The 20,424-nt window shown below is 34.8% G+C and overlaps 1 protein-coding gene across 16 annotated transcripts in view; it reads left to right on the top strand.

Moving 5' to 3' along the window:
* LOC117234765 (inositol 1,4,5-trisphosphate receptor) overlaps positions 1 to 20,424 on the top strand; it is a 47,887-nt gene that overhangs the window by 15,577 nt on the left and 11,886 nt on the right. For 10 of the 16 annotated variants that reach the window (XM_033496293.1, XM_033496289.1, XM_033496287.1 and 7 more), the window contains exons 3-24: positions 10,213 to 10,283; positions 10,449 to 10,561; positions 10,695 to 10,781; positions 12,973 to 13,467; positions 13,948 to 14,086; positions 14,276 to 14,487; positions 14,822 to 15,148; positions 15,464 to 15,610; positions 15,693 to 15,994; positions 16,065 to 16,179; positions 16,268 to 16,443; positions 16,522 to 16,677; positions 16,769 to 16,919; positions 17,004 to 17,151; positions 17,477 to 17,503; positions 17,838 to 18,177; positions 18,248 to 18,413; positions 18,497 to 18,716; positions 18,905 to 19,443; positions 19,534 to 19,649; positions 19,727 to 19,862; positions 19,941 to 20,198. In XM_033496293.1, the coding sequence (XP_033352184.1) occupies positions 10,213 to 10,283; positions 10,449 to 10,561; positions 10,695 to 10,781; positions 12,973 to 13,467; positions 13,948 to 14,086; positions 14,276 to 14,487; positions 14,822 to 15,148; positions 15,464 to 15,610; positions 15,693 to 15,994; positions 16,065 to 16,179; positions 16,268 to 16,443; positions 16,522 to 16,677; positions 16,769 to 16,919; positions 17,004 to 17,151; positions 17,477 to 17,503; positions 17,838 to 18,177; positions 18,248 to 18,413; positions 18,497 to 18,716; positions 18,905 to 19,443; positions 19,534 to 19,649; positions 19,727 to 19,862; positions 19,941 to 20,198 (4,441 nt within the window). The remainder of the gene's footprint in view (positions 1 to 10,212; positions 10,284 to 10,448; positions 10,562 to 10,694; positions 10,782 to 12,972; positions 13,468 to 13,947; positions 14,087 to 14,275; positions 14,488 to 14,821; positions 15,149 to 15,463; positions 15,611 to 15,692; positions 15,995 to 16,064; positions 16,180 to 16,267; positions 16,444 to 16,521; positions 16,678 to 16,768; positions 16,920 to 17,003; positions 17,152 to 17,476; positions 17,504 to 17,837; positions 18,178 to 18,247; positions 18,414 to 18,496; positions 18,717 to 18,904; positions 19,444 to 19,533; positions 19,650 to 19,726; positions 19,863 to 19,940; positions 20,199 to 20,424) is intronic. The other 6 variants (XM_033496294.1, XM_033496291.1, XM_033496292.1 and 3 more) reach the window with 2 other exon arrangements.

Genomic DNA, 20,424 nt, shown 5'->3' with positions numbered 1-20,424 from the left:
CTTTCTCGCGATTAGCATCCGAGACGATTAGATATTCCAAGACAAACATTGGTATCTTGTTCTTTGAAATATTTCTACGCGGTGATTCAAGAAATTCGTAGCTTCGTATGCATTGGTATTCAATTTTATGCATTCTAGTAGGATGTATCTTTTGACGTGTAAGAAACAATAGAAATTTATTCAGCGTTTACATCTGAACTTTGTTAGGGGATAAACACTTTGTAAAATTGCATGACCATTTGGCTAATCTTAGAAAATTTTTTCCTTCTTATTTAAACCGTTTCTATGATCATGTTTTCATATTGGCAAAATTGAGATTATTCCGTGATAGATTTAAAATGATCGTGATACTCTAATAAAATTGTCAACTATCTGAACATTATTTTTTATTCATTTTTACGATCGAGATTGACAAGATAAGAAAGCCCGTTAGCTTCATGTAGTTAAAGATTCCAACAAATTTAACGCTAAGAAAACGTTTCAATTTCCCCAATTCTCATGAAATCTCAGTAAAAACCAAATAACGTTGAAAAGGATATAATATCAGGCACAATAGGTCACATTTATATCGAAATAAACGTCACAAGTAAATTCTCAGGATTTTCTATAATCTCCATAATCACAACAAAAAAAGAAAAAAAAGAAGAAGAAACAGAGAAGAACAGAAAAGGTGAATCGACTTAACAGTGCCGACAAAATATTGCAAATGATATGTTGGATGAACACGATATTGTCCCTTAATAGATTCAGGAAAATCTCGTATATGTTTACCGGTAGACTATTTTACTCCATGTTACTTTTCCCCGATAATGGTTTAAAGATGCAGATTAACATCGATATGCAGAGATACCCTTTGAAAAGTCTGCACAGTCGGGTACACGATAGGCGGGGTCGATTACAAAGAGATCGCCTTATTACCTGCTCGTATCGACTCGATCCTATCTTTGTGCTGGCACGAAGCAGCAGCGCGCGGATAATACACGCGAGCAAAGAATAGCATGTGTTCTCCCTCGGTCGAGGGGGAGAATTTATTCGACGGTAGCAGATGCTCTCTGGGTAGCCTGGGATTTATTTGTAAGCTGATTAAATAACTTCCCTTCGCGGACAAGTTGTTGAAACATCGACAAATATCGAAAACGTTTCGAAAGATAAACATTTCGATATCGTGGAATTCTCGTTCTGAAACTTGTGCACGGGAACAGAAGCTAAAAGGAAAATCTGTCATCGATTTCCGCATTTTTTCTGTTGCGAAAGGTCGAGAAGAGCAGATACTTTGGACAACTTGAGATTTATTTGATAGCTGGTTAAATAACTTTCTTTCTTTTGTCGACGAGCTATTGGAACAGCGACGAGCATTGAAAACATTGTGAAAAGCAAGTGTCGTAATATCGTGGAATTACCGTTTTGAAATTTCTGGTTGGAAATGGCAGTCACTCGATGGCGTTTGGATCAAATAGAAAAGAAAAATTGGAAAAGAGGCACTTGAAATATAAGAAAGTAAAGAGACTGTTGAATTTTAAATCGAAGTGAAAGGTCGCTTTGAAATATTTAATTACGAGTTGGAATAATGGACTCACTGAATTTTCGGAATTCTAATTTTATGTCTCGCTTGAATAAAATTTCATTTCCGACTATATTAACGTAGATTCTGCTTTGATCGATTAATTAAACGGACCACCGTATGATACGTAGTAATTTCGAAAATCGACTTGTATTATCGTTTTACATTAATTCGTAATATATGTTTTCTTTTCGATCGAGTCTTGTTCGAGCGTAGAATTACGTACGCAAATACCTGTCGCTTTTTATACCGGAACCGGTCTTCAACCAGTGAAAATTGCCTATAATCATTGCTCCGATTAGCGGTGCAAGGCGACACGGAAAAAAGACGTATTTCACAGAGACCTGCTGTCTCGTGAAATCGATGCACATGCCTTTTTGATGCTCTCCTTCAAAGGGAGTTAAACCTTTTATTGCATCCACAGAGTATCCAACTGGTTGTTTAAACCTTGGTCAAAATTATTTATTCTAACGAAATTTTTGTCAGTGTCTTTTCTCTGTTATTTAGATCCTACAATTTTGCGGAACTCGGAAAGATCGAAGTATTAATAGTACTGTGTTAAACTATTCCGTTTTTAAATGATGGAAATTTTTCCTATTTATTCCAAGGAAACTTTACTTAGCGTCTTTTATCTTCTAGTTATTGTTCCATCTCATATTGTAGATTTTAAGCTTGTTACAAAGTTAATAATTAACTATGTCGAACCACTTTCATTTTAAAATCATTATTTTGTTCTATCTTTGACAATGTGTAACACGTATAATATCGTTGGCTTTCGACCATTTTTATGCGTTATTCTCGCGATAATGAAATTTTATGTCATGTACTTTTTGATAAATGATCTAATGGAAGTAAATTATTTCTTTCTAAAACATTCAACATTAATACATCCGAGAAATGCACAAAATGTGGAATTGGTCGGTTTAACGTTCGCAAGGTTCATGTATGAACCATTTTATGTTTCTTCTGTATAATTTCAGACGAATAAAGTTCTTTACCATAAACGACATTCCCAAGCTAAAAGCCACGTGAAGTTTAATGTTTATTAGTTACATTTTCCTTGTTGGATGAGAGCGGTGAAATCGCATAGACTTAGGAGAAAAACGAGGAAACTTACTTGGCTAGTAAGAAAAGGAGAAAAGAATTATACGATGATGCTTTTGAGAAATTGCTTGACATTTCTCAACGTGAAAGCTGTTTGTATTTTTACATGAGTCTTAAGTAAATGTCAAATATTAGTTTTTTGAACATTTAACAAAATGTAAGAGGAAAGAATCGTAAGAGAAATATCGCAGAAGAATTGTATAAAATTTCTTAAAGCGTGAAAGAATTTTGAAGAGAACAAAGAACGAATAGAGGAAATACTATTTGTTTGGTATACTGAAAATTGTTCGATAGCAGAGGATTCAGTTTGTAAATGATTTTGACACGCATCATTCCAAGAGCGATTAATCGCTAAGTTCCATTTAGACTCGCCTGCCACTCGAAAAACAGGTCAGGCACACTTCGCCCACTCTACTGGCATTCACCGGCATGAATGGCCACTTAAATAAAATCTCGGCGATCGAATTCCGCGAATCTGGTTTTGCGAATGGTCTTAGTTCGCGAGCAGGTCTCTGCAATTCGTTATTATCTCCTTTCATAGAGTAAGCCAAAGATAACGTGCTTTCAGCTAAGTAGCTGAGACAAAGAGTGTATATAATATACATATGCGTATGAATTATGACGATGGCACATGAATTTCTTACGTTCTAGAACGTTTTTACATTGTGTTCCTTTTCAACCATCTCAATTATCAATGTTTACGTACAAACTTTGAATATGAAAATGATATTTTGAATATGCAAAAGGCTAGTGTACTTCTAGAGCAAGTCTAGCTCGCTTTTGATATTGTAAAAAATAATATTAGAATTATAATTTCGCTTCTTTACAGTCCATGAATATAGTTCTTAATGCATAATAATTGGTGGATTTCTGAGTATAACGAAATTTATTACATTACTTGGTACATGTTAATATAGTACACTAAAATGAATAATCTAAAAAATAAATAATATATTAGGATCCTATAGGTGAAATTGATAGTTTCTTGAATAAATATGAAATGTCAGTTGAAGATAAGAGAAGAAAGACGTGGAAGAAGACAGTCTCAAAATTTTGCAATATCCGTTTAGCGAGATTTTTATCAAAATATCATATAATCGTAAAATAATCTAGTACTGTAACGTTCCATGTTTATATTTATTATCCAACTACATATATCCTTGTTATCGTAACCATATCCACGAATCCAAGATATCTTTACTTTGATAAAATACAATTCCATTAATAAAAAATATTAGACTAATAAATAATGTGAAAATCACATTTCTCTTCCTATCCTTTCCTCTCTAACTCTTAATTATATTAACGTATATTCATCAATCATAACGTTAGCGTTAGTAAGCACACGATATCGTAGCAGTATATTCTTTCAAAAAGTTCAGTAAAGCATACGATAATCGAATCTCTCGACCATTGTCACTGTATCTATGATAGAAATTTCTAAAGACAGGGTGCAAGGTATTTGACGATCTTTGGACCATATTGTGCTAGTGATCGATTAACGCCAATATACGGAGATAATAGTTGATCGCAGCTCGTCAAGCTAAATCCCTGTCCCGGTGAATGGAGTATATCTACTAATTCCTGTTTTCTGCCAGCATCTTGATTATACGGCCACTTGTCATTTGCCATAACAGTGCACTCGCTGTCTATATTCGGTATACCACCTCACGGTGCGAACGAAAGGGATGTAATTAACGTTTGCAACAACGCGTTCATCCAATCAGCCTCTTAGCTCCTAGGTTTCAAGATACTACGAAAAGTCATTATTCCCTTATATCTATTTACTATAAATTTATTGTGCATAAATTTTTCTTTCTTCTCGATCGTTCTACATTTCCATTTAGGGAAAAGAATATGCTCTTTCTTGAAGAAGTGCTCTTGCATAATTCAGTTATCTGTTCCATTATCCTCGATTTTAATTTGCCCCTTGGAATCACGGTGATATAACGGTAAAGGATCGATATATCGAAAGGGTAAATAATTATGAATATGCAAATTTTTATTATTCGAAATAGAAAGTGAGATTTTACGTTCAGATAAAAGATTGTTTGCATTATTTACAAATCAGTAAGAAGCAAATATTGTTAGTAGATCCTGATCAAGCGATAGCTTTAACTCATAGGAAAAATCACTAGTCTTCCAAGGCTACAAGAATAACAATTTTATAAATAAGTTTCTACATCATATAAAGTCGGAATCACTTTGTAACAAACACTGCGTTAATAATATTAGTGATTTACTTTGTAACCTTTTAAATAATAGATGCTGTTTGTACAATAAAAATCTATGTCCTTCGTCAGTTCTAGGGTTCATTAATATTAGTTAACAAATGATCGTGCAACAAGGTTTAGAGAAGTTTCGCGATGCTTATCGCTTTAAAGCAATATCAGCGTTCGAATGATCGTCACGATCGTCGATTTATTGTTATTTTTTCATTCTGAAGATCTTTTAAGTGTTTCATACGTCGAGTACACAATCGTTTTGCGTCAATGCTTAATTAAGCGCGAGATTAGATTTGCCAGCGATATCCAACTCTTAATCGCCTCTCTCATCGATAGAAGCATTACTCCGATGTTATTCAGCCCTTAAATCACTACACGGCCCGTTCACACACCAAAGTGGTTAACACCGTTTTTTGAAATCTTTGAAATTTCTGTGCCAAAATATTTGACTGACGCCTATCTCGTATAATTTCGATTTCGAATAATCGATTTCGCAGCTCGTACACGTACCTTTTTCTTCCACCGCGAGAGAAACGCTCGTACGGTTACCAATTTTGAACGGTCGTCGACGAAGTTATTAATAAAATTATCGAGGGCGTGGGACGTGGTGATTTATTGATCAGCAGGAAGTGCACGGTACGCAGTCGAAAGCACATACCGTGCATTCCTGCAGGTATACTAGAAATCCATTATTACGTGGTAACATCTCGGTTTCTCGGCTTTCGATTTGCCATCTCTTCGATATTACTCGATCGACATAAAGAACGAACACCGATGAACAGCGCGCGTGGATGAACGTGTGTGACGAAGTTAGGTTTCTAAGCGTGTGAAGGCTTTTTAAATGAGATAATGCGCAATGCATGTATACGTTCTTGGGTTAAAACCGCCTTCGGTTCTGCTTCTAATGGTCTAACAGTAGCAACTATGGGCTATATGCGGTAACGTGGCTAACTCAATCACGGTTATGGATGTACGATGGACACGACATTGTAGGTGACACGATATCGGCTTTCGTGGCCGAACCGTTTCCTCAGTTATGTGTATTATAGGCAACCCCTGCGAAAATTTACATCGTGTGTCTACGTTGTCTTTCTTGTTCGCTGACCCGATAGCTTTGACTCGCACGTCTCTCTTTAGAACGCCTCTTCGATCGATCGTATTGCATTCATTGCTAAAAGAGCGACGTGCATCGCCAGTCGAATATTAATTTGCTTTGTTCCTGGTGAGAATTTTTTCTCATTTTTCTCCTATGCTCGTAAAAGCGTATCTTCGTTCGTTGTATTGGTAATGGCGTTTCGATGGGAATGTAAATTGAATCGAGATTGTCGAACGTATAGAGACATCGTCGAATAAGATCGGTTTGATTTCGCCTTTTCAATGGATCTCTTTTCTTCGTACACCGGTGAAGATATGCCGACGAACATTTTCGGTTGAATCGGGTAGAACTGAAATATAGTTTCAATTGCAAACATATCGGATTGATGTACGAATTGTTATTGTTATTTATTCAATTCTTGTCTTTCGGCTTTGAATGGCTTCCGGTAGCCAACCTTAGAAAAATACCCAGCCTGTGAATTATTATCAGTGAACGTGGATGGTAGAACGAAAATACAGTTTCAGTTGCAAACATATAACAAACCTGGTATTGATTTACATTGTGTTTTGGCCAAATATTTTTTCTTTACGCGTTGGCGAAGATTCGGGACTTTCGATAAACGTCTTAAGTGAAGTCGAGTCAATTCGATTTATAGATTAATCTGTGAATTATTACTCGAAACGTAGGACAGAAATATGGTTGCGATAACAAACGTACCACGAATCTGACGTTTATTCGCCTATTTTATTAGGCAAATTATTTGCACATCGAATAGGATAGAAGATATTTCGACGAATATTTTCACTTGACCCGACTTCATTCAGCTTATGGAGGATTCACGGATCATTAATAGGAAACGCGAGCGACAGAGTCGAGATGTGGTTTCGATTACAGATGTATCGCGTTCGAGTATTCGTGGTTACACGCCAGGTGCTGGCACACGTTGTTTCTCACTGTTTGCCGATCAGAATCCACGTGCAAGCCCGATTTATCGTGCGAGTGATTTTAGCGGTGCAAGTGGAATATCGGATCATTGTCTATGCATGCCTCGATATACGTAAAGAGGCACTCGACATAATATGTCGATCTCTTATGATTTACATAGCGATGCAGCATACCGAGTGTCACTTTTTTTTCATTTTTAACGAGAATGAAATATAATTTCGAATCTTCACTTTGTCGTTTGGCTTGGATGCTACATCGCGCAGACAATTGATTTGTAGCTAGTTGCGAGTTTCACGTTTTCCACACTTTGAATATTTGTCACAGCCGGTAGATGCTACCAGTAGTTTCCCGCTATTTTAGATCTCTTTGATTTATGATACCGGGAATATTTATCGTCAGGTGATGATTTATTTTATAAGATGCATGCCGCACGATAGCAAATCGTATCCGACTGGGAATTTTATTATTTTCCATCCGTGACTAATTGAAATTTACATACATCATTCTAAGATAAACAGCAAAATTCTTACTTTCTGTAATCATAGTAATTAATAGTGTGATAAAAATTGATTTACAATCTAATAAAATAATACAGGATATGTCAAGATTATATTAGCGCTTATAAACGGGAAACACATTTACATTCTTTTTATCGAACATAGCGAAGTGACATTATCAATAATATAATAGCGCAGATTTAAAATTCTAATTGAAATTTGTGCGGTTCGATAGAAAGATACGGAAATAAAGCAATGTACGTAACACAAATATCATTATTATTTAAAATAATTTTTCTAATATCCTGCTAATGAAACAAAATAAGGAAGCAGCTATATTATAATATTATAAAATCTAAAGACATTCAATGATTAATAAATCGAAATAAGAATATATTTCACGCGAAACGAACGGTTTTACCTTATACGAACCTTGTCAGCCTTTGCGGCTACGTTCTATAGGGAACGCATTAGCCTTCGAGGTAGTTAAAAGAGCTTACGTTTGCGGATGAAAGAAGCCTAAATGCAATCTCGTTAGCAAACTATGTATTCTATTAGTGACGAACAACAAGCGATGTGGTTAGTTACGGATAGCCGGGCTGACACTGAAAGGGATGTAATCAACCCTCCTTGTAACAACTTTCTTCTGTCAACCATAAAAGCGGCCTTTGTAATTAATCGTTATTTGGACAGGAAGCGTTATTTTTCCACTTGATGTTTTACAGTAACCGTTCACCGTGGAATCCAACGTTTCAGTGCTTCGTTGATGCAAGATTCCGCGATCAATATGTACCTTCGTTTCTGTTCAGCTTGTAAACGCGCTTTTGTCATGGTAAAATAATGCTCGATTCCGTTTTCATTCTCTGGTCGAATCTATTCTTGCCTGTCTGTATTTTCCGTGACAGACTATGCTCAAATAGGTATACGGTCTTTACTGTCAACGTGAAAAATGTATTTTTAGTTAGAAATAAGAAAATTGGATTTATCGAAGGGATAATATTCTTCAAGATCTTTTCCAAGTCGATTATTTCATTAGGATTTTTTTAAATTCGGACATTAATTTGAATTGAATTCACTACGGTAATTCATTAATTTTTTGTACGTAAATCAGGTCGTTGATGTAATCGTAGGGAAAATCTGTTAGATCTCTTTCCTTCAACTTTTTCCTTTTATTCGGAAATATCTTAAATATCCGACTTAGAGGCCGCTTTTACAATGAGTCGTTCATAAGTGTGCTGGAACCTTTCCAAATCTTTTGAAAGTACAAAGCAATAAAAAGTTAGACTTGCATATGAATGACCTAGTTTACTTGCAGACTATGGAGAAGTGTGTTTGTCTAGCGAATGGCACGTATTATTCAAAAGTTACCGAAGAAGGAAAAGTAAAACGTAAAATAAATATCCCCCTGTTCTAACAATTTTTCCTGCAAAAATATTTATCTGGGACAACTTTAAAAAAGGTTCTAAAAAAAGAACATACTTGTTAGCTACGTTCTGCGATGTGCAATTAAAAGACTATAAAATTATTTCCTCTTTTTCCATATTAATCCCAACACCGTATCGTTTAAAGGAGAAATATTATATTCAGGATATTATTTTACTTTAAACTGCGCCAAATTTCAACTCCAAAAATAAAAACTTATTGATTTGCAATTATTCGATGAGGCTCCATTTTATATAAAACTTCTACTGCTTTCGTGCGTTCCATTTTTGTCATCATGTATTGTGTTTCCTTGTGCAGAGTGATTTATGGTTATTTTGGTCCACACAGCCATCGTATATCACCATTCACTGTTGGAAAAGTTTTCTGATCTTTTCAGGAAAGGAACAACAGTGTAATTTGTTAGACTTTAAACCGCTCACCCCACAGGGTAGAAAATATTGCTCCGCTGCAAGTGCACTTGTTTCAACGCGCGACAGCATCGTACGATGACAACGATACGCCGATATTTCGACAGATGAAAGTTCGTCGACGCTGCGTAGCTTTAAAGCTCCCGGGCAAGACTGGGTCTGCCCCAATATCGATCTGCACGTTGCTTTCGTTCTGGCTGGACCACACTTATTTCGCGACTGTCTCCTATATTATGTTGTTAACCCCGAGGCGTTGCCATCAAAAGACAATCTCGCGGTTTAGTTGTTTCAGAGCTCTTGCCACTTTGTGTCGAGTTTAAGCGAAGTTTAAATCGAGTTTAACTCAAAGAGTATCGGATAGGATACAGTTTTTATAATATTTATTCAGAAATGAATTCTAAGCTTTATAGTAGATTATTTGATACGAAATAAGAGGAAAGTAAGTTTAACATAAACTGAAATACGGGGAGACTGTAAGATCTTTAAACAGAAATGAGAGCTTTGACTTATTAACGAGTAACGTATTGTCCACGCAACGTTCGATTCGCAATTTCTTTTAATCGAATTAAATTATCGAATTTTGTCGTGTTAAATTGCGACTATAAAAGGAAATTCTAAAAAATTGTCTTTAATAGTTTTTTCGTCATTTCACCTAGATCCTGTAATTTTTTATATGTCTATTTTATATTTTTTATATGTTTATTACTCTCGTGTACCTATATTTTTTTACACTTCAATAAAATCAAATATGAATCAATAAAATCAGATTCAATAGTCATATTTGACGCGATATTTTATTACTTTTAGCCTTTAATCGGTTGAATTTAATACCAAGTTGGATTTTTAACACTCGTTTTGACCACGCGTAGTTTTTAAATAAATGCAAAGAAAATTTAATATTTACACAGATTCTTTCACTCTAATTATTTTCCAGGTTGGTGGACGATAGATGCGTGGTATGTCCCGAGGCTGGAGATTTATCGAATCCACCGAAGAAGTTCCGAGGTAAATCAGCAAAAATTATCATCGACGATTATCGTAGAAATAAAAGATCAGTCAGTAACTTAATCGATCGTTTCTAAAACGAGCTCTCCATTCCTTTAACCAAACTTTACACTCGTATGTTTTTCATCCGATTAACGTGTCGCTGGTTTTCTGCGTAATTTTTAGATTGCCTGTTCAAAATATGCCCTATGAACCGTTACTCCGCCCAAAAACAATTTTGGAAGGCAGCAAAGCAAAGCGCTAGCGGCACCGACGCCGTGCTTTTGAAAAGATTGCACGTGAGTTTGAAAGTCTCATGAAACTTTTACGCTATTTCATCTAACAATTGAAGTTTGAATTAATAAATTAATTATATTTTATACTATTAAATAAATCATTTTAATCCTGGTTAACGTGTCGATCAATTTCTAGCATGCCGCCGAGATAGAAAAGAAACAAAACGAGACTGAAAACAAGAAACTGCTTGGCAGCGTGGTCTCCTACGGTAATGTGGTGCAGGTGAGAAAGAATCAAAGCTACCATGTTTTGTTTCTCTAATATTTCTCTATATTTTTACATTGTCCCCGTTATACAAACTAAATCAATTTACCTTGCGCTACACGCTTCGAAAGCTCAGCTTTTGCTTTAGAACTCAAGGACAGAATTCTCTTTTATACAGACGCTTCACTTACCATTTCTATACCAATGAAAATATTAAATAATACCTTTTGAATGAAACGACCCGATAATACCCTGTTTCTTTCCCTTTAACCCTCTCAGAATTAACTGGATAACACGCTCCAAGGTAGCTTTTACAAAGACTGTGTTGTGGGCTGTTATATTCTTCCGTCGCGAAGATTTATGGGGACACAGGATCTCATTATAAATGGAGCTATATATCCTACGTAATACATTATGGTCAACCTACCTTTTTCACAATTTAAGCGATTTACCGTCCGTGATATTATTTTACAAAGTTCATCGCGAGAAGAAGAAGAAGAAGAACGTATCTGCATTCTGAAGAATGCCTGCATTGTACTCCTATTATTATATTATAGCATTTAAACGCACAATGGTATTTTGTCGAAAGAAAAATAAGTTTAAAAGAAATAAATGCAAAATCTCGAGCTTTCTCTCTATATTTTCATTCTTCGTGCTTGACCTATTTCTTTTATTATGCTCCGTGTTATTATGTTATTGCGTTCAGTGTTGAAAAAAGACAGTTAATTTAATTCCGACTCGTTTCTTGAAATTTTTATTCTCCGTGTTTAATCAATTTCCTTCGAATTTAAACGTATTATACCTGCTCCGTATTATTATATTTTTTTTGTTAATGTATTCTATTAGTATATTTTAAGAAATATTCGCCTTTATAAAGCGTTAATGTAAAATTTCGCATCTCTTTATACATTTTTTTTTTCAAATTTAAGTGTATCATACTCCATACTATCGTATTATCGCTTTCATTATTACACGAAAAATACACCTCGAAAGTGTTAGCATAAATGCTCACTACCTTACTTACTTCTTTTTATTTCTTATTATCAAATATCATAGGCTAATGATATTTCGCCATTTTCCTTCTGCGTGTTGTCGACTTATCGCGAAAAAGAAAAAAAAAACACAACATAAAACGATAACCAGTCGCCAATTAACAGAATTAGCTTCCTTTCGTGATATCCGTGTCGCATGAAACTATCGCGGAAAGCATCGTCAAGATGCAGTGCATTATCTAAACACTGAATTTCGTTTTGGCTTTCGACTCGCGATTGCGTGTTGTTTTAAGTGTATGATCGAATTATTAATCCCATTCGCGGTGCTTTTAGCGTCAACAACTAGGGGGAACAACGTTATATAGGCGAAGTGATGGTCGCTAAATGTATTATACGTGGAGGCGAAATATATCGTCTCCTGGCGTGCGAGCGAGTGTCTATGAACGTCGTTAGACGTCTACTTAACGTGATGCAATAACGTATAACATCGGGTCTTTGTCGATCTATCGAGCTGCTTTATTCCTTCCATGTGTGGGAATTATGATAGACTTGAAAGTTAATATACCGGCCAGTGTGATTGACGTGCTGCTTCTTATTTTAGCGCTCCGTGCTTCATTTTCATTCTTTTTTCTCCTGTGGATCGAACGATAATAGAATTTTGCTCTTGCCTTTCGATAGCTTCTATTTCAATTAATTGCCATATTACTAGGTAATAATAGAGTACTCTGGTATGATTATCTAAAAATTGTATGGTACTATAGTTATGGAAAACAATATTCTAGTTTAAAATATTTATGTAATCGTTTAAATAATAATATTCCAGATTCTGTGTGCGATAATATAGTAAATAATTGCACTCAACTGTCACTTTGATATCCATAAAATTTCTATAGCTAGAAAATTCTATTTTACCATTACTATGTAATTTTAAATAATACTTTCCTGAATCCTAAGTAACAATAATAAATAAATAATCGTTCAGCGCTATTTCGAAATAAGCTTCTGAAATATTTCAAATTTCCATTTATAAAATATCTCCAATACCCAATTTCCAAATTCTACAGATTTCTATAGAAAGCAATATTCGATTTACGATGCCTTTGGAATTCCAAATAATAACGTTGAAAGTTCTGCAAATAATAATGTTGTATTACATAAATATTATTCTTTTAAATATAGCAGTATTCTTTATAGATCGAAGTACGTCTCTCTTCTAGCTATTGCATCTGAAATCCAATAAATTCCTGACGGTGAACAAGAGACTTCCGGCGCTACTCGAGAAGAACGCGATGAGGGTGTACCTGGACGCGAACGGCAACGAGGGCTCCTGGCTCTACATAATGCCTTTCTACAAACTGCGTAGCGATGGTGACAGCGTAGTCGTCGGTGACAAAGTGATTTTGGAACCAGTGAACGCCGGAAGACAAGGTCTGCATGTGGCCGCCAATTACGAATTGAGCGATAATCCCGGTTGCAAGGAAGTGAATGTAGTGAATGCGGCTACGTCCTGGAAAGTAACGTTATTTATGGAGCATAGGGAGAACCAAGAGGAGATTTTAAAGGGTGGCGATGTCGTTCGTCTGTTTCACGCGGAACAAGAGAAGTTTCTTACAATGGACGAGTACAAGAAGAAGCAACATGTATTTCTCAGGACTACTGGTAGGACTAGCGCCACTGCAGCTACCAGTAGTAAAGCTTTGTGGGAGGTTGAGGTAAGAATATTATCGTCTGATTAATATATTATGTGTTCAGAGAACCTAGCGTATAAATCCTTGGTGCTTAGTACTTACATATTGTTAGTATTGGACGACCTTCAATTGGTGTAGCGAATGTTAGATCTTGGAATAAATAAAGAATTAATAAATTATTTATTAAGAAATCAAAATAAACGTACAAGGAATTATCGGCGTAGGAATTAATAAGCAAAAAACTAATTAGTAAATAGTAAGCTTGAATAGCAACTGATCTTGCCTCGTAACGATGCATTGATGAATACTTGATCTATGCTACAACATGTCAGGGTTAGATTCTTTCATACATTATTGTTAGTTTACTTAATGATAATACTATTTCTGCTACCGATGATTCGAAAGGTATAGAAATATAGTAATAATAGAAAATTATTTGTTATCAGAGAATATATGTATGCAATATTGACAGGTTTTCAAGCATTTTAATAATCTTTTCTACAGGTCGTTCAGCACGATCCTTGCAGAGGAGGAGCAGGTCATTGGAACTCCCTGTTCCGATTCAAACATTTGGCGACGGGACAATATTTGGCCGCAGAAATTGACACCGACGAACCACGTGAGACCACAAAAGGCAAGCGTGGTAAGATAGATATTTATGTGTAAAATAGAATCGACGACAGTCTTCAGGGAATGTATACATAAAGTTATTACATTTCCCCGCATGTTGTAATAGTAGAGAAGCCTTGCACAGTTATACAATAAACGTTTATAACATACGTGGTTCATACAGTTCTAAATATAATCGTGATATAGATCGTGTGGTTTATAGATCCACCTGGGCCGGTATATAGATTAGTATCAGTACCACACAGTAACGAAATAAGTTCCTTATTCGAATTGGATCCGACTACGTTAACGAGAGGCGACAGTTTGGTCCCACAATCATCGTTCGTCAGGTTACATCATATATGTACGAACACCTGGGTTCACTCGACCAGTGTACCAATCGATAAGGATGACGAAAAACCTGTTATGTCAAAGGTACTTTTAAATGAAACTGATTGCAATGTATACACTGTCAGTTAAAAGTTTAAAATAACGTTCTGACTTATCATATATTATGCTAATTATGTTATTAATAGGAAGTTAATGTTACAGATATTAATGATAATTTTCTGTACTTGTTAAATTTTATATTTTTGACTAAATAATTTCCTAAACTACCTGACTTTTCTTTCTTTAATTCTTGAATTACGCGAGACACGTATTGATTCTAAAATTTTGGTCAACAGTATATACATATAATGCAATCTGCCCTATTTTCCATTCTTTAAAAAAAAAAAATCGCTTGTCTAAATTGTAATGATATCGCAAGGTGGGTTGTGCAATCAATAAAGAAGATAAAGAGGCGTTTGCACTGAGGTCAGTGTCGCCAGTCGAGGTGCGAGATCTCGATTTTGCGAATGACGCATGCAAAGTGTTAGCGTCAATTAGTGGTAAACTGGAAAAGGGTACGATCTCGCACAATGAAAGAAGAGCCGTGACAAGTTTATTGCAGGATATAGTATATTTTATAGCTGGCTTAGAGAACGAGCAGAATAAATCCGAAGCTTTAGATTTAATCGTTACCAATGCTGTCAGGGATCGGCAAAAGTTATTGCGAGAACAATACATACTTGGTCAATTATTTAAGATACTTCAGGTAAAATTGTTAAATATTGTTAAATATACTTCCTTTGTTATTTAAAATCTCCTATCTAACGTTTTTTTTCAAGATATATTTAAGTATTTGAAATTTTCCGCGTCTTTTACTTTTTCAGTTAGATAAAATTTATATTACACGCTTTGTTACGAAATAACTAAATATTTTTAATTGAGTTGAAGATGACGCGAAAGGAAACGATAAAACTTCAATTTTCTTCGCTTCCGAGATGTTAGATAGGACATTTTAACGAAGGAAGATAGTATGAATATTATAATTCTTGGACGCGTAACTCTTCTAAAGTTTTATTTGTAGGCTCCATTCTTAGAGTCTGCGGAAGGTGAGGGACCATTTCTTAGAATAGAAGAATTGAATGATCCACGACACGCGCCGTACAAATATATGTTTCGTTTATGTTACCGAATACTTAGATTATCTCAGCAAGATTATCGGAAAAACCAGGTATAGTATATTTAGATGTGATCTCACGTTTAATTATGCGTGTCTATTCGAGATACACTAATTAATGTACCTCATAACGCAGGAATATATCGCGAAACACTTTGCTTTCATGCAAAAGCAAATTGGGTACGATATTTTGGCGGAAGATACTATCACCGCATTGTTACACAATAATAGGAAATTATTAGAAAAGCATATCACGGCAGCGGAAATTGAAACTTTCGTGGGACTTGTGAGAAAAAATATGCACAATTGGGAGTCCAGATTCCTAGATTATTTATCAGATTTATGTATTTCTAACAGAAAAGCGATTGCCGTAACACAAGAATTAATTTGTAAAAGCGTACTAAGCGAAAAGAATAAAGATATATTGTTAGAAACTAGGTAAGGTAGACTTCGTTCATTAACAGCCGTGATTTCATCTATATCGATTTCATATAATAAATTTCTTCAGGATGACGAAAACTCAGGTTGAAGTCGAAGAGTTAGACGAGAAACAGGAGAATGATGAACCACGAATAACTGTGATGGAAGAGTATGAAGTTTTTCTTGTATGGAATAATGGGATGGTTAGTATCGTTACATAAGTTGTATATTTATTTTTATATAGATATAAAGTCTATTTAAAATATTTAAAACGTTTAATAATCTATATAGAAGACAATGTCTTTAAACGAGTTATCAAGAGCAGCAAAGATAGGCAACGTTCAAGACGCAGCCATATTAGACTATTATAGACATCAATTAAATCTCTTCAGCAATATGTGTCTAAATAGACAGTATTTGGCGTTAAATAACTTATCACCACATTTGGACATCGGTCTTATACTCAAGTAAGTACAGATAAAATATTTTGTGATTACTATTTAATTTATTATCGGATATAAAATACGTTTCAATGAAATATTCAGGTGTATGGAGGACGAAACGGTGCCATATGAATTACGCGCCTCATTTTGTCGACTTATGTTACATCTTCACGTTGACAGAGATCCGCAAGAGCAAGTGACACCAGTTAAATACGCCCGACTTTGGTCTGAAATTCCTTCGAAAATGAGCATTAATGAGTACGTGAATAGAATGCAGAATTATGTGCATACGTAATATGCGAATGTATAATATTTTGAAACATTTATGAAATGTATTGTCTGCTTTTAGTTACGATGCAAACAGGATGCGGGATCAAAATAAGGAAGGCGTGCGCGCCAAGTTTAGCGCAACTATAATGTTTGTGGAAGATTATTTGTGTAATGTTGTGGCAAAGATGTGGTCTTTTGCGGATCAAGAACAGAATAAACTTACGTTCGAAGTAAGACATTTGAAAGAATATATTGAGCATATTTTATTCGCCAAATAATCATTATCGTTTAATGTTACTTTAATAATGTTTTAGGTCGTCAAATTGGCACGCGATTTAATTTATTTCGGTTTCTACAGCTTCAGCGATCTTTTGAGATTAACGAAAACGTTGCTCAGTATTTTGGACTGTATCTCAGAAAACGATGTAGCTGATGGAAAAATTCCGACGGGTGACATTGATTGTAAGTGTTTAAAAAATTATTTTTTATTTACCCTACTCACAATTAACAACGCTTGAACATAACGCTCCTTGTACAGTATTATTACTTCCCGATAATTGTGTCCTTTTTGTACACCATAGAACCAACCACTGTATCTCTTCCATTGACACTATGTAAATGTCTAGTGCAAAATAAATAATTCATATTTTTATTTATTTCGATCCTCCAGTATCCATATGCTTTGACATAAACTAAAAAAAATATTATATTAAACAAATACATATACTGAACATGCACAAATTCTAATATATGTCATATATAATTAACTAACCAATGTTGAAAACAGCTGATTCTGTGGATTCTAAGGACATAGGTAATATATAATTGTGATTTAATGACGACTTGAAATAGTTACGATTCAATTTTTTTAATACAATTTTTCGTTCATGCATGTTGCTCTATAACCTTCGTTGCTTGTTTTGTCCAGCAATTTCCTTTGATGTTTTCCATTTTTGTCGTTCTGTATTCGTAAACATAAATATTTTTATTAATGATAATTATGATTCTGATAACGTAACTATTTGCTATATTTAATCTCTAATACCTCGCTTGAAATAATTTCTTTGCAAATTCATGTAGAAGTAATTAAAAAATTATATATTTAATGAATTAAGAACGGGTTTAAAATTGCTTGTAATATTTGTTAGCGGAAGGTGGAGTATTGAGATGTATTGGAGACATGGGCGCAGTAATGACGAGCTTAACACTGGGTCCAGCTGGCCAAGTATTGGCAGGCAGTTCATCTCCTAGACCAAAACCACTTTTGAAAAAAGAATATCCTCTAGTAATGGACACGAAGCTGAAAATAATCGAAATTTTACAATTCATACTCGATGTTCGATTGGACTACAGGATTTCTTGTTTGCTGAGCATCTTCAAGCAAGAGTTTGATGAAACTGAAAGAGCTTCCGGTGACTTGAGTCTTGGTCAGAAAACTATCGATTTAGAATTAATAGGCACACAAGCAGAGGGTATATTTGGTAGCAGGTAATTTATCATCTATGTTTTTCAGTTCTTTCACTACATATTAGGATATTTCATAAATTATTCTATTTAGCGAGGAATGTGTGGCGTTGGATCTAGATGGCCAAGGTGGCCGAACATTTCTACGTGTTTTGTTACATTTGGCTATGCACGATTATCCACCGTTAGTTTCCGGAGCGTTACATTTGCTTTTCAGACACTTTAGCCAAAGACAAGAAGTTTTACAAGCATTTAAACAAGTACGTTATGCGTGAAATTACGATAGAATCATTAACAGGCGGAGAAAAGAAACAAGAAAGATTTATTAAATTATTGCGAATAGGTGCAACTTTTGGTTTCCGATAGCGACGTTGAATCCTATAAACAAATAAAATCCGACTTAGATGTTTTACGACAGTCGGTTGAGAAATCGGAACTTTGGGTTTACAAATCTAAAGCATCGGAGGAACATGGTAATAAAAAGAAGAAGAGTAAAGAGGAAGAAGATGATGGAGCTACTCCTCGAAAAGCTCCGCCTCAATTGTCTACATCGGATAAAAAAGGTATTCCTGATAATCTTACATATGGAGTCATGAAAAAAGTAAAGAAATAATATAGGATATGGCGTATAAGAGTATAGGAATGTAGAAATATAGAAAAAGATATTGGAGAAAGAATATAGAAATATATATAGAAATATAGGAATAAAATATAATATTCTTTCTAACGTAGAAATTATTTATAATTGTAGGATCTGCGATAGATTTAGACATTGGTCCGCCATTGCACGCAGACCAAGCGGAGGAATATAAAAAGATACAACAGATCCTAATTCGAATGAACAAGTTATGCATTCAAACGATAGGTGGTCAAATAAAACCACGAAAACACGAGCAAAGACTTTTACGCAACGTCGGAGTACATACGGTCGTCCTAGACTTGTTGCAAGTTCCGTTTGACGCGAAGGAAGACGTCAGAATGAACGAGTTGATGCGACTGGCGCACGATTTTCTACAGAACTTTTGCTTAGGAAATCAACAGAATCAAGTTCTTTTACATAAGCAATTGGATTTGTTTTTAAATCCTGGTATACGCGAAGCTCAAACAGTATGTAGCATTTTTCAAGACAATTCGACTTTGTGCAATGAAGTAAATGCCAAGGTGATACAGCATTTTGTGCATTGCATAGAAACTCATGGGAAACATGTACAATATTTGAAATTTCTTCAAACGATAGTAAAAGCTGAGAATCAATTTATTAGGAAATGCCAGGAAATGGTAATGCAAGAAGTAAGTGGTACTCGTATTGGCGAGTAAATCTTAAATCTTTAAACTTAGATTTTTGAAAAATATACGAATTAATTGCGCTTTTCGTCGTAGTTGGTTCAAGCAGGCGAGGACGTTTTGGTTTTTTATAACGATCGAGCTTCTTTCAATCATTTTGTGGAAATGATGCGATCTGAACGACATCGGATGGACGAAAGTAGTCCACTCAAGTAATTCATTTAAGAAATATAATAAGGTAGTAAACTATGTGTTATATCTTATATTAATATATATGTATATATTTTAGATACCACGTAGAATTGGTTAAATTATTAGCTTGCTGTACAATGGGTAAAAATGTTAATACGGAAATTAAATGTCACAGTCTTTTACCACTAGACGATATCGTTGTTATGGTGTCGCATTCAGATTGCATACCTGAAGTAAGTTTATTCATAATTATTTCTGGAGAAATTGTATTTGCAAAATTACAGGTAATTGTTTTAACGGTTTATTTATAGGTAAAGGAAGCATATATTAATTTCCTGAATCATTGTTACATTGACACGGAAGTCGAAATGAAAGAAATTTACACGTCAAATCATATGTGGTCGTTGTTCGAAAAGTCTTTCATTGTAGACATGGGAATTATAGCAACAGCCACACACGATCGTGAACACGCTGACACAGCTCTGGAAAATTATGTGACAGGTTGCCTAATGAATATCATTACAACGTTCTTTAGCAGTCCATTTTCAGATCAAAGTACTACAGTACAGGTATTGTATTCGTCTATTTCAATAATTTTAAATGAACTTTCTGGTTTTCGTTATTTCTCGGTACTGTGTCTATAAATACAATTTTAACGAAATCTAATTGGCTTAAGTGTTAAATTGAAAGGAATTATTCATCTTTGTTATTTACAAAACTTTTCACACGAATTTCCTAACTAATATTGATATTTATTTAATGGCACTTCAATCTGTTAAGCACAATAATTTATTC

Source organism: Bombus vosnesenskii, unplaced genomic scaffold (genome assembly GCF_011952255.1).
Source record: "Bombus vosnesenskii isolate JDL3184/JDL3185 unplaced genomic scaffold, Bvos_JDL3184-5_v1.1 scf7180000013309, whole genome shotgun sequence".
Taxonomy (NCBI): domain Eukaryota; kingdom Metazoa; phylum Arthropoda; class Insecta; order Hymenoptera; family Apidae; genus Bombus; species Bombus vosnesenskii.
This window is presented reverse-complemented; position numbering and strand designations above follow the sequence as displayed.